Source organism: Erpetoichthys calabaricus, chromosome 6 (assembly GCF_900747795.2).
Source record: "Erpetoichthys calabaricus chromosome 6, fErpCal1.3, whole genome shotgun sequence".
NCBI lineage: Eukaryota > Metazoa > Chordata > Cladistia > Polypteriformes > Polypteridae > Erpetoichthys > Erpetoichthys calabaricus.
Window position 1 is genome coordinate 112,876,622 of NC_041399.2, and position 13,324 is coordinate 112,889,945.

Genomic DNA, 13,324 nt, shown 5'->3' on the forward strand with positions numbered 1-13,324 from the left:
CACAATAACAGAGGCAGTTTAATGTGTAATATAAGAAGGGTGACCTCACATTCTAAACTAAGTCTACGACATAAACTTAACATATTTTTTTTTTTTTTACGTACAGAACTTAGCATACATTTAAAGATAAGACTTATTGTTACTCCTACCTCAAAGGCAAATAACTGCAAACTGTGAGAAACCAGAAGCATACTGTTCAAAATGTACTTGTTAAAGGGGCGCTCTTCCAATACCATGATGAACAATACAGTATCTGACCCAAACCCCAATCCTTATTTCTGGGTAGTAATATGAATATTAAGTAAGTACTTTGTATTGTACCATAACATCACTATAAAAAAATATATATCTAATGCATTTCTGGATACATTACAGACACCACAAATAGATGCTTTATGTGCTGAGGAACTGGATAAACCTCTAACGCTAACAGAATTACTAGATGCTATAAAGTCACTTCAAACTGGGAAATCAGCAGGCCCTGATGGTTACCCCATAGAATTTTATAAGAAATTCTCCACTCAGCTAGCTCCCCTCTTATTGGCAACATTTACAGAAGCTAGAGACAACCAAATACTACCTCAAACATTTCGTCAAGCATTAATCACCGTCTTTACTAAACAAAATAAGGACTTGTTACAATGTGTATCATACAGAACAATTTAACTCCTGAATAATGATGTTAAGATACTCTCAAAAATTCTAGCTAGAAGGATGGAGAAAGTGCTGCCCTCGGTAATATCACAGGATCAAACTGGATTTATTAAAGGCCGACATCTATCTTCCAATCTCCAACGCTTGTTTAATGTTATATATTCACCAGCAAAATCAAACACCCCAGAGATATTACTATCATTAGACACAGAAAAAGCATTTGATATGATTGAATGGAACTACCTTTTCACTGCATTGGAGAAATTTGGGTTTGGCCCGAATATTTGTGCATGGATCAAACTACTGTATACCAATCCAGAAGCCTCAGTTTGTATTAATAACATTTGCTCAGGACTACTTTAAGCTAGAACGTGGTATCAGACAAGGATGTCCCTTGTCGCCACTGCTTTTTGCAATCGCCACTGAACCACTGGGGGTTCACTGCCAAAATTCTTGTCAGAGAAGGACTGGAACAGAAAATTTCTCTATATGCAGATGATATGGTTTTATATATATCAGACCCAGAAAACACTGTCCCTGCTGTTTTAACAGCACTAACAGAATTTCAAAAGATATCTGGTCTTAAAATTAATCTGAATAAAAGTATACTCTTTCCAGTGAATTCACAAGCATATAATATTAGATTGGACACCCTACCTTTTACCATAGCAGATCAGTTTAAATACCTAGGGGTAAATATCACAAGTAAACATAAAGCTCTTTATCAACAAAATTTTGGCGTCTGTATGGAAAAAATTAAGCAAGACTTGCATAGATGGTCAACCCTTCATCTCACTCTAGCCGGAAGAATTAACATTGTTAAGATGAATATCCTTCCTAAACTTCTTTTTTTATTTCAAAACATTCCAATATATATCAATAAATCGTTTTTTAAACAGTTAGATTCAAGAATAACCTCATTCATTTGGAACTCAAAACACCCACGTATCCGAAGAGCGACCCTACAAAGACCTCAGGCAGAAGGTGGCATGGCTTTACCTAATTTTCAGTTTTATTACTGGGCAGCAAACATACAAGCCATAAAAACCTGGTCACAAATAAATGCACATACACAGGCTTGGTCCACAATAGAAGTAAAATCCTGTAGTACTCCCTGCTCTGCTCTCCAATAAATGCAAGTTATCGCAAATATACTAATAACCCAATTGTACTTTACTCACTCAGAATATGGAACCAACTTAGAAAGCATTTTAAGATGGAAAATCTTTTATCTGTGGCACCTCTGCAAGAGAACCACCTCTTTCAACCCTCGCAAACATATCCAGTTATTAATACCTGGAAAAGTTTTGGGATTAAAATGCTCAGAGATCTTTATGTAGACAACATATTTGCATCTTTTGAACAATTACATTCAAAATCCAACCTCCCAGCTACACATTTCTTTCACATTAGAAATTTTGTTAAACAGAAATTGCCCGATTTCCCCCACCTCGCACCCTCCACAATGCTGGAAAAAATACTGCTCAATTTCAAGGAATTAAACACCATTTCCGCATTATATAAAATCCTATTAGAGTCCCTACCTTTCAAAGATCCAAGAGGACATTGGGAAGAAGATCTCTTAATCAATATATCAGAATAGGAGTGGAAGGTAGCAAAGCAGAGAATTCACTCGAGTTCTATATGCGCAAAGCATAGAATTATTCAACTAAAAATTATATATCGAGCCCATCTGTCTCGCTTAAAAATGTCCAAAATATTTCTAGGGCAAGATCCAACCTGCGAACGCTGCAACCAAGCTCCTGCCTCACTGGGTCACATGTTCTGGGCCTGCACCAAACTAACATCATTTTAGACAAAATTTTTTAAGTGCCTTTCAGACAGCCTTGGGGTCACAATCCCTCCTAACCCATTAACAGCTCTGTTCGGTGTTCTTCCAGACGAACTTTAAGTGGAGAAGGACAAGCAAACGGTGATTGCATTCACTACACTTTTGGCACGCAGACTTATTCTGTTAAATTGGAAGAATCCTAACTCTCCTCTGATAAGTCAGTGGGAAACCGATGTTTTATATTATTTGAAATTGGAAAAAATCAAATTCTCAGTTAGAGGATCTGTACAGAACTTTTTCAAAACCTGGCAGGATCTAATCAATATTATTTTAGAATAAGAGAAATAACTATTACCGCATTTAATTCCCTTCTCCATCTCTTATTTACATAGATATTTACTTCTCCCTTTCTTTTGTTTAATGTTGCCTTATTAAAAAGCCTTAAGCAATTCCCCTTTAGCTAAGCTCTCCTTCTCAGGGGTGGGGTTTGATTTGTCTTCAATTTTGTTTGGTTATAAATTGATCTATTTGTATGGAATGATTACAATAAAAATTAATAAATAAAATATAAATATATATATATATATATTTATATGAAGATACTTTTAATAGAAAACAGGAAATGCACACAAATGCATACAAATATAAAAGAAAGCAGTAAGCATTAAACATCTAAATGATTTTTTTTTTCCAACTAACATTTAAGAATGTGAAAATGGGGTTGAAGCTAAAGAGGTTTTGGAAACCATTGCTTTCTACGGATCTATTTAAATATTCAAATATTTAAATGCTTCTCCGTTCTGCCAGCAGTTAAATTTACAATTACTATGTAAATAAAAAATGAATATGTAAATAAAAATATACTCACTTGTCAACAGTCATTTTAAACAAGAAACATTTGAATTTCCCTGTAAAATCCTACATATACTGTTAAAAATTGCTCATCAGTTAATCTTCATAAACATATTATATGAAGAATTAAGGTTAAGGAAGAGCTTTCTAGGGAGTACAGAGTAAATACTGGTACAATTGCCTAAGGTACTAAACATTACTTCCTGACAGCACAGATGTAATTCATGCCATGGAAAACAAAGACACATCTCGACCAGTATCTAAAAATGTGAATATTTCCAAAGGTGACCCCAACAGAAGTCCCCTAAATTTTCATTTTTACAACATAATTTTAGTTATACCCCAATGACCATGGCTTAGAGTAAGGTCACCATCCCTTTTGTGCGTCACAGAAGTGACTCAAGGATGCAAGTGTCAGAAAAGGCATCTGTACATAAACATTTCTACTTACAATACTCCAAAATCTGTAAGGCAAATGGGCAATCAGGAAGAACACATAAATTGATCATTAAACTTACAGCAAGAACACAGTTTGCATTAATAGCAGCTTTCGAAACTGATCTATAGGTACAGGTCTAGTCAGTGTAAAGTTATGAGAACTGTCTCTCCAAAATTTCCTAGGAGAATTAACTCCGAAAAGATATTGCACATAAGGCAAAATTTATTCCGCTTTTGCTGTTTTATTAAATGTCTTTTCCATATTCAAAATATGAGCGATTGGCTGCCAGTTAATTAGAATGACAATTTTATTGCACGTACCTTTTTCTTCTCAGGCAGTTCCTTATATTTCTTGGAAAGAATTTTGGTGAGATCCAGATTACTCATCTCTGGATGGATTTTGGCATACTTGGCTCGTTTCTCCATGAAAAAGCGAAAGTATGGAGTCAAGGGCTTCTTTGGAAAGTCTGGGTGAGTCTGAAAGGGAAAAAAAAAGAAAGCCACCAGGCAAATCATCAACAAGATTCAATGGTTATTGATAAGATATTAAAATTTTAGACACTGGTTAGAACAATAAATGAATTGTTTTCATGTCTGAAAAAATCCAATGTCTTCAGCCTTACTATTCCAAGTAACATACACCTTCAAGGCTTTCACGGGGAATAAAGAACTGGGCACTAATCAGATTCTTGATGAAATGCCTTGTATTTATTTAAAAATTGCCTTTGGTGGCCTGAATATATGAACTACCCCTACAAGGCTACTGGATAATTAAGTAGTTCTGTGACTTTAAACAACAAGAAGAACTTTCTCAGAATAACTTACCTTCAGTTTCTTGCCTTTATAAGGATTCTTCACAAACTCAATGGCATCCATAATGAGCTCTGTCATTGTTCTGTATTTTCTTACCTGTACACATATACAGATTATAAAAGTGCAAAAGCCTGAGGCCAGAAATGTCAAACAGAAACTTTTAATAATAAGGAACTATATTTAGATTACTGATTATCTTTAAAAAAATATCTCATATCCATCCATCCATTATCCAACCCGCTATATCCTAACTACAGGGCCACGGGGGTCTGCTGGAGCCAATCCCACCGCAGGGCACACATACACACACACCCAGTAAGCACACATTAGGGACAATTTAGAATCACCAATGCACATAACCTGCATTTGGACTGTAGGAGGAAACTGGAGCACCCGGAGGAAACCCACGCAGACATGGGGAGAACATGCAAACTCCACGCAGGCAGGCCCACACCTAGGGGTAGGACAACCATGACACTTGTCAGGGGCCCGAGCTTGATAGGGGCCCACCCTTTTTCGAGTTTTTTTTTTTTTCTCTCGAAAGGTCCTTTATTATCAAGAAGGGGCGCGTTGACGTCATACAGCAGTCGCCGGTGGGTACGATCTCGGATCTAGCTGCTTTGAGTTTGAACTCCATTTCCGTCATCCGTCAAACCGTGGGAAAATGCAAGACCGAGAGCTTCAGTGGCATTCTCATAAAGGCTGTCCCGTGTCCGTCATCAAGATAACATATGCAAGTCGGAATGAGTGCCAGTGGCAGTGCGGCAATGTTTATGTTTAGTCTCCACCTTTTGCCTTCGCGAATCGCGGAAGTTATTCATTCAATGCTGGACAGTCGCACTCGCAGTCATGTGAGTATTAAGAGTTAGGGCCTACTGTTCCATGCACGCTTAGAGTTAGACTTTACAAAAGCTTATAATTTGGCATTATTTCATTATTATGTGAACAGTGAAGAGAAGCGCCTATCTGCGTTAATTTTGTATTTGGACTTTTGGTCTTAACAGCGGCTGTCATCAGACTCACTCAGCAGTCAGAGACAGGTACGTGCGCTATTGTACAATACATGCATTGTAATTTAATTTTGTTTAGTTCACCAGTCCAGTAACACGGACATGATATAAATTGAACTAGCGTGTTTTGTTTACAATATATTTCTAATACCACCATCGCTTATCGTTATTTTACATATCCGAGTCCTGCGGAATTTTGATTGCCAAATACCCAAGTGATCTGACTACTGACTTGAAAGGAGAGTTGCTCCACATCAAAAATGTGTATGATGCGACTTTCAAAGATTGTGGTAACAGTTGTCTTGATTTACTAAACTCGATATTTGAGCTTGGACTTGAAGGCATATATCCAGAACTATGCGTAGCGTTGAGGATATTTTGTTGTCTCCCTGTCTCTGTGGCACAAGGGGAAAGATCATTCAGCAAACTTGCAATTATAAATAATCATTTGCAGTCGACTATGACCCAGCAGAGGCTGAATGGTCTTGCAACATTATCCATTGAACATAAACTTGCAAATACCATAAGCTTTGATAAAGTCATTGATGATTTTTCAAATATTAAAATTAGAAAATGGTCAGCAAAGCGTTAAGGGATTAACCCACCAGCCAGTAACTGCTGATTACCATGATGTTTACACAATATGGAGAGATATTTTATATTCAGAATGAGTTTTTCAGAATAAACTATTCCTAGTTAACCATTGACTTTCAAAACCCTTCATCAAAAACCAGGTTTTCGAAATTAAGTGGCGTTTTAAAATATTCGCACATATTTGAAACACGAAAGGGGCCCGAACTCTGTCAGCTGCCTGGGGCCCAGAATTTCCTAGGTGCGGGCCTGACGCAGGGAGGACCTGGGAAGTGAACCCCGGTCTCCTAACTGCAAGGCAGCAGCGCTACCCACTGTGCCACCCTATCTCATAGACAAGTACTTATAATAAGTTTCCATAGAAATTGAGTAAAAGAAAAACACAAAATAAAGTTGTGAATTATTTCCACTATTAAAATCAAATGAAAACCAATATTGGTATTACTCTTTATTATATGCAAATATAACATTAAATTCCAACTAGTGTCTCTGAAATGTAAAACTAAGTTTAATAAAGTGAGTAATAAGAATTACTACTGCTGTTATTGCATACCTCACAAGCCACTTTTTGCCATTTCTGTTTGCACATGTCCCCGGTAAAGTCCCCAAAACGAACTTTCTCCCAGTCAAAGTGCGACTCTGTAGTTTTGTACTTCATGGCATCCCCTTCAGGCAGCAGGCTACGGATTCGCTCCAAAAGGATTAAGCAATCTTCCTTGCTCCACTCTTCTGTTTCTAGTCAATTGAGAGGCGTTTAAGAAAAAAGTTAATGGAAGCCATTGTAGGCCCAGGACCACTTCTAAGTGCAAGCAGTGCGGAATTAACTTATGGATTATAATAAGGATCTTGAAGAACAGAAATTAACAAGTTTGGGGTTTAATAGGGGAGAGAGTAAGACATGTAAGAAATATTTAGGAAAACCATGATTTCTGTAACTGAAGTGAAACTACTGTGTTTAATTTTCATCAATAGGAACAGATGACGTTTATAAAGTAAAAGATTTCAAGAAAATAGTTTGAGATCAGTAAAATCCAGACACAGTCAGTAAAATGTCTGGAACATGAATATTCTTTAAGACTTTTTTCCTCTTCACTTCCAGGTCAATCTTTGTTTACATTAGCTGTAAAATACAGAGAGATATTTTAAATTCACATTCTTGGGACAGTTGTGGTTGGGGAGGAAAAGAAGTGAATTATTATTATTATTTGGGAGCTGTAAACATTCCATGAATTTCAGTGAGAACCTATACACAAATCTTGCATTAAAAATAACAAATTTAGCAATCTGAATTATTAAATAGATAACAGTGGTGAGATAAATCTAAATCTGGAAAGTATATAAAATACACAAAGAAGTGAAAGATATGAGATGAGACTTACCTTCAGTCTTTAAAGATGTCTGAGTACTGTTGGACAGGCTGGAGTTTCCATTCATGGTGGACAAGTACTGAAGCACGTCTACCTTTAATTGGGTTTTATCCTCAGATTCTGTAAAACAAACAGGTTTTCATACTAAAATGTTCTGTGGAACAGCCAAGGAAACACCAGTAACTATTAATAAAGTGTAGACTGTTGTTATCGACTTGGTTTTCAATTACTGTTCGAGCTCATAATTATAATGCTGCATTTTTTTTAATTATTAGTATTATTATGTTATATACACTAACAAAACATTGGCTTTCACACAAACTCATAATCCATACAATTTTCTTACTAGTGACTGCAGTCAACTAAGCTTTTAATTCAACAAAATCTGACTTTAACATTACGCTCTTCTATATTGCTATTTAGAAGACAATGTACAAGTGTAAAATACATTGTGCTTGGATGGCAAAACAAATGCAAACTGAGAAACAACTTAATTTTTTTAAACAAGGACATTAGCCTGCTTGAAACAACAGCACAAAAGTTCAGCCATTCCACTTTTTACATGGGCATATTACATGGACTCCTCATTAATGCCCAAACACGTCATATTTATTGATTCAAACTGTTAACTCCAACAACCTGAAACACAAAAGGTACCTTACATTTCTAGGAAATGCCAGAAAGAGAAATGTGAAGAAGCTCATTTTAATTAATATTTTTTACATACGGTCTTTTTATGGACACGCAGTGTGACCTTGTACGCTGTTAAACCAAATTCTGCATAGCTAATTTACTGTGTGACTGAGGGGCTTAACCTGCCTGTGCTCCGATTTAAAAATTTGTGAACATCTGTATGCAGACCTCTAACTGAAAATTGCCTTGAAGAAGAACTTACTGTCTACGGTGGGCTGGCACCCTGCCCAGGATTTGTGTCCTATCTTGTGCCCTGTGTTGGCTGGGATTGGCTCCAGCAGACCCCCGTGATCCTGTAGTTAGGATGTAGCGGGTTGGATAATGGATGGAAGAACTTACTGTAAGTGAGCACTAAACAAAATAAAGCGTGTTTGTCTGTGCAGTCTGTCACCAAACACAAGTAGCACAACAAATGTACATTACAGAATGTATGTATTAGGACCGAAAGATCTTTGGTGACTTTCATGCCAAGAGATGTAGACAGTAGGCACTACAAGGCAGACAATCTCTTTCAGAAAGTTGTTGGCTGCATCACTTGACTGGCATATACCAGTATGCCTAGGTTTTCCATGAAATGCTGTGCAAACCTCTGAGAAACACTTTTCTCTCCAAATCTGATCTGCTCTGAATTAAATGGAATAGGCATTTTGATTTTTCAATACTATGGCCGGATATTTAGGATTAATAAATAATGGATAATGAAAATGATAAACAATCTCATGATGTCATTTCTGACTTGTTTTCTTTTGGTATAAAGGATGTGGATCTGTCAATCTTTTACCATGTAACTTCATTACTAGGAATTACTTAACAGGACCAGGGGCTGGAGCTTAATCCTGGGCCCAGTTCCTCTGATTCTGTGATTTTTTTTCTTTTCTGGTACTTTGGTACCAAAAAGATGTATATCACAATAAATAGTGACTTGAAATTGGCTCAGTATACATCTGTGCATTCAAATGTCCTACAGGGGACGGACTACAGCATTGCTTTCTACCTTCCATGCTGTGCTCATAGAGTACACATTGGCTTTTAACAATGTTAGCCTATCTGGCTACAGGTCTTTATGCAGAGATGAAGACTCAACTGGTTTTGAGTTCACTGCAATGAGCAGGTCCTCAAATTCTTGAGCTTTACAGACTAAATTATGTCAATTCTGAAAAAAAAGATGGCTAAAAGACAATTGTGTGGTGCCAGGATTGGATTTATATGTTCACAAGACTTGGATTTTAGTAATACTAAGAAGGTGAAGTACACCTCAATATTTTCCTATAACATTTCAAGCTTACTGTTAGACAGCTTCTCGTTTAATTACATTTAACCTGATTAAATACATAATTGCACAAAATATCAAGTATAATTATGTGACTAATTGAACACATGCAACATTAATCTATCCATTTTCTAATCCACTTAATCCAGTTTAGGGCTGCAGGTGAAAAGGGTAGGATCCAGGCCTTGGAGGAGAACAAGACAACTGTGGGGCATATTCATTCAGATCAAGCCAATTTTGAGAATCTGAAAATCTTTGGGATGTGTTAAGAAATATCAAAGAACTTGGAAAAAACTTTCAAGAACAAGGGGGAATATGAACACTACAAACACAATGAGCAAAACTCAGTACTTTATGAGGCAGAAGAGCTAAACACCATTCTACCTGTGCCTCAGGTGCAGAGAATACAGTATATTTGTAATAATAAAACTGAATGCAAACCATTTTTCAGTTGAATCAAGTTCTGAATGACAGCTCAGCTCCCATCTTTGACTGAAATAATTTTTTTTGTGTTAGATTACATTAGAGGGTCAGCTCAAGTTGGATGGTTGGGAGACAAAGTCAGAGAGGTGAGATTGTGTTGGTTTGGACATGTGCAGAGGAGAGATGATGGGTATATTGGGAGAAGGATGCTAATGATAAGGCCTAAGAGGAGGTTTATGGATGTGGTGAGAGAGGACATGCAGGTGATGGGTGTAACAGAACAAGATGGAGAAGACAGGACGATATGGAAGAAGATGATCCGCTGTGGCAACCCCTAACGGGTGCAGCCGAAAGAAGAAGACAACAACGGAAACAATGCAAAGCAAACCTTACAGCACACCTACATGCTGTACTACTTAATTACTAAGTAGAGAGCATTTTTATTGTATTTGTTGTTAAACTGTAGTTCAGTCAAGTACAAAGAAGCAGTCCCCAAATGTGTAGGTGTGAGGTACACCACTTGGTAACTCTTATGAATATTAATGAACCAGCTTAAACGTAACACACCAATCCTAAATATGTAAAAGCAATTTAATTTTGTTCCTTGATTTCAGAATGAAAAGTTCTGCTAAACACTGAAAGGTCTCGTGTATTAAGTATGAAATGTCCGTTATAAGACTGAGTGACGCACTAACACACAATTTGCAAAAATGCACCAGACTGTGTCAAGTCAGTTACCGTATGATTTCCATTTGCCTTGACAAATCTTGTTCAAGAGGGGGCTCCAATGGTAGCTGGCTTAGGTTTCCCTGTAAGTTGTAAATGTGTCAAAGTTGGGGACAACTCAAATTTATGTAAAAAATAATAGAATATTTTAAATACGACATGACATGTATATACCTTTTTGCATGTTAGTCAAAAACAGCTGATAAGGAAATTTTTTATTAAATAAACTTTTGTAATTTGTAAATAAAAATAAAAAAAAATTGAAAAGCTGTAACCAAGGTGGGCGGCGGTAATGCGTGGAGTTTGCATGTTCTCCCCGTGTCTGCGTGGGTTTCCTTTGGGTGCTCCAGTTTCCTCCCAAGGTCCAAAGACATGCAGGTTAGGTACACTGGCGATTCTAAACTGTCCCTTGTGTGTGTGTGTGTCCTGCGGTGGGCTGGCACCCTGCCCGGAATTTGTTCCTGCCTTGCGCCCTGTACTGGTTGGGATTGGCTCCAGCAGACCCCCGTATAACGGGTGGGAAAATGACTTACTGTAACCAAGGCGTTTAACTTTCTACAGGGCCATATTAAGGAGATATATATGGCCGTCAAGATATAAACTGGAGGATATAAACTGCGTCCCACATAGTACGCATTTACCGTATTATTTGGGGACTTTTAGATGTTATCGCTAGAATATCCAGTGAAAGGCACTATACAACCGACGTGAAGTGCGGTCAGTGGCGCTGGCAGTCACTATTGCTCGTCCCTTACTTTTAAAGATTCTTAACGTCCCGAAAAGGTTGCGATTCAAAACTTCAACGCCCCTCCGATTCTTCTATGGCGGTACAACTTTAGTTCAGACTCGTTTTGGTTGCGCGTTCTACGAACTCTGATACCGAAGTCAACCGTTACAAAACACGACCCCCTTATCTCGCAATATGCACTTAACGATGCAAGCACAAGGTTGTCCAGTAAAAGGCTGACAGTCTCAGATCCGCGATCCACCCTTAACGGCAACAAAGTCGCGGCGGGCTCGATCCGGAGCTCCGCGCGAGACTAGCTGGCACTTCGCACTGAACGCGCATTCGTGTCGTTCAGGCCGTGAAAGGAATCGAGAGATTCAAAGCCTCCAGCCATGTGGGGGGCCGAACACGGAGGCGCTCTGGCGGTTCTGCGCTCTCCCTGAGGCGGCGCCAGCTGCACATCCCAGCCGAGCCTGGCCCGCGCTCTCCCCGACGCGGCGCCAGCACCTGACCGCTTGTCCAGACAAGGTCAACAAAGGGAAGGTTGAGTAACAAAAGCGCTCCATACAGCACGCAAATACACACACATATGCGACGCTAGGTAAAAAAGCGCTGCTCCCCGAAAAGACGCCCCCCCGGGAGTCCTCGAAATAGAAGCCGGCGTCAGTCCAACCCGCTCGGCGAAGGGGGGGTGTGTGCGCGCGCGCTGGGACATGTGCCTAACACCGTAAAAATGCCGAAAATCCCAAAGACTAACTGTTCCAAGCTCCACTAAACCGTGTCCGGGATAGTGGTCGGCGCGTTACAGTTTTGGCCCGATCTCCCGTTTTCAGGCGAGAGCATTTTAGGAGCCGAGATCCGACGACGTTTTCTAGAAGCCACCGGACCGCCGTCTGATGGCTGCCCCCGCAATGGCGTCTGCGTTCCGGCAGGAGTCAGCACGCAGCTTCCGCTGAAACAAACAACGGGGAACAAGGGGGTAAATTTACCCGACATAGCACAACAATATAACATTAAAATATGATATACTGGAAAAAATGTACATTCGCTCACTCTTAAACAAATTATCGGTGTATAAAAACATTATTTTGAAACAATGCTGAAAATCGACAAAAACACAGAAAGAGCTTAAATGAAATAGAATGAAACGCGTGCACGTAAATATGTATTTCTCGTGTTCGTTTGATTTAAAAAAAAAAAAATAGCACATCAGGCACGGCCATTGCAGCGGGGTAAGATAGCGGGTGGCCACCGTGGTCCTCGCCCCATATGCCTCACTGCAGCGCCGCCATGAATGCTACAAAGGCTCGGAGTGGAAAACCGCAGCAAAACGATTTGAAATAAGAGTACTCGCTTACCTTCAACGGTCGGACTACAAAAGGCGAACCTAAACCTTTTCGAAGCCCGTCAATGTCTTTATTTTTATCTTCTTTCTTTATTTTTTCGCAAGATTTATTTTTCTCGCCTGTGAAAAAAAACCCCGGGGAGTCAGGACGAAACGGATCCGACAAAAGGAGCGTCTGGTCCGGTATGAAACTCCGCCCAGCGCCGCAGGGGGAGGAACTCCGGAGGAAAACAAGCGAGAAAAAACTCCGCGACAAAGGCGGAGGCAGAGAGCGAGCAGCGTGCACCTTTTATGGGGGGAGTGAAAGCGGAGGACCCTGGCGTTTAGAGATAGATACACGGATCCACGGTAGAGAAATTCGAAAGTGTTTTTATTATTATTACCATCTTTCTGTACATTATCCCTCACAAGTAGATAGTGCGTACGCCCGAAGCACCGGCCACTCGCTCGGATTTTCTTTTTCGCGCACCGCGCAAGTCGCTGCCTCGGCAGCCGGCATATCCATGCGCCTCGCTACCCGAGAGGCGCGCTCCTTCCGCCGTCGCCGCGGACATGTGTACTGTATTCCGCCGGGTTCTTCGAACGGCGCCTGGCGTGGAGGAGGGGTAGACGGAGAGAAGTGG

At 39.5% G+C, this 13,324-nt stretch overlaps 1 protein-coding gene across 1 annotated transcript in view; it reads right to left on the bottom strand.

Moving 5' to 3' along the window:
- ubtfl (upstream binding transcription factor, like) overlaps positions 1 to 12,863 on the bottom strand; it is a 50,138-nt gene extending 37,275 nt beyond the window's left edge. The window contains exons 1-5 of the mRNA XM_028803865.2: positions 12,715 to 12,863; positions 7,530 to 7,637; positions 6,704 to 6,885; positions 4,562 to 4,645; positions 4,058 to 4,213 (exon numbers count right to left, since the gene is read on the bottom strand). Coding sequence (XP_028659698.1) covers positions 4,058 to 4,213; positions 4,562 to 4,645; positions 6,704 to 6,885; positions 7,530 to 7,584 — 477 coding nt within the window. The 5' untranslated portion in view covers positions 7,585 to 7,637; positions 12,715 to 12,863. The remainder of the gene's footprint in view (positions 1 to 4,057; positions 4,214 to 4,561; positions 4,646 to 6,703; positions 6,886 to 7,529; positions 7,638 to 12,714) is intronic.
- Positions 12,864 to 13,324: the final 461 nt, after the last annotated feature.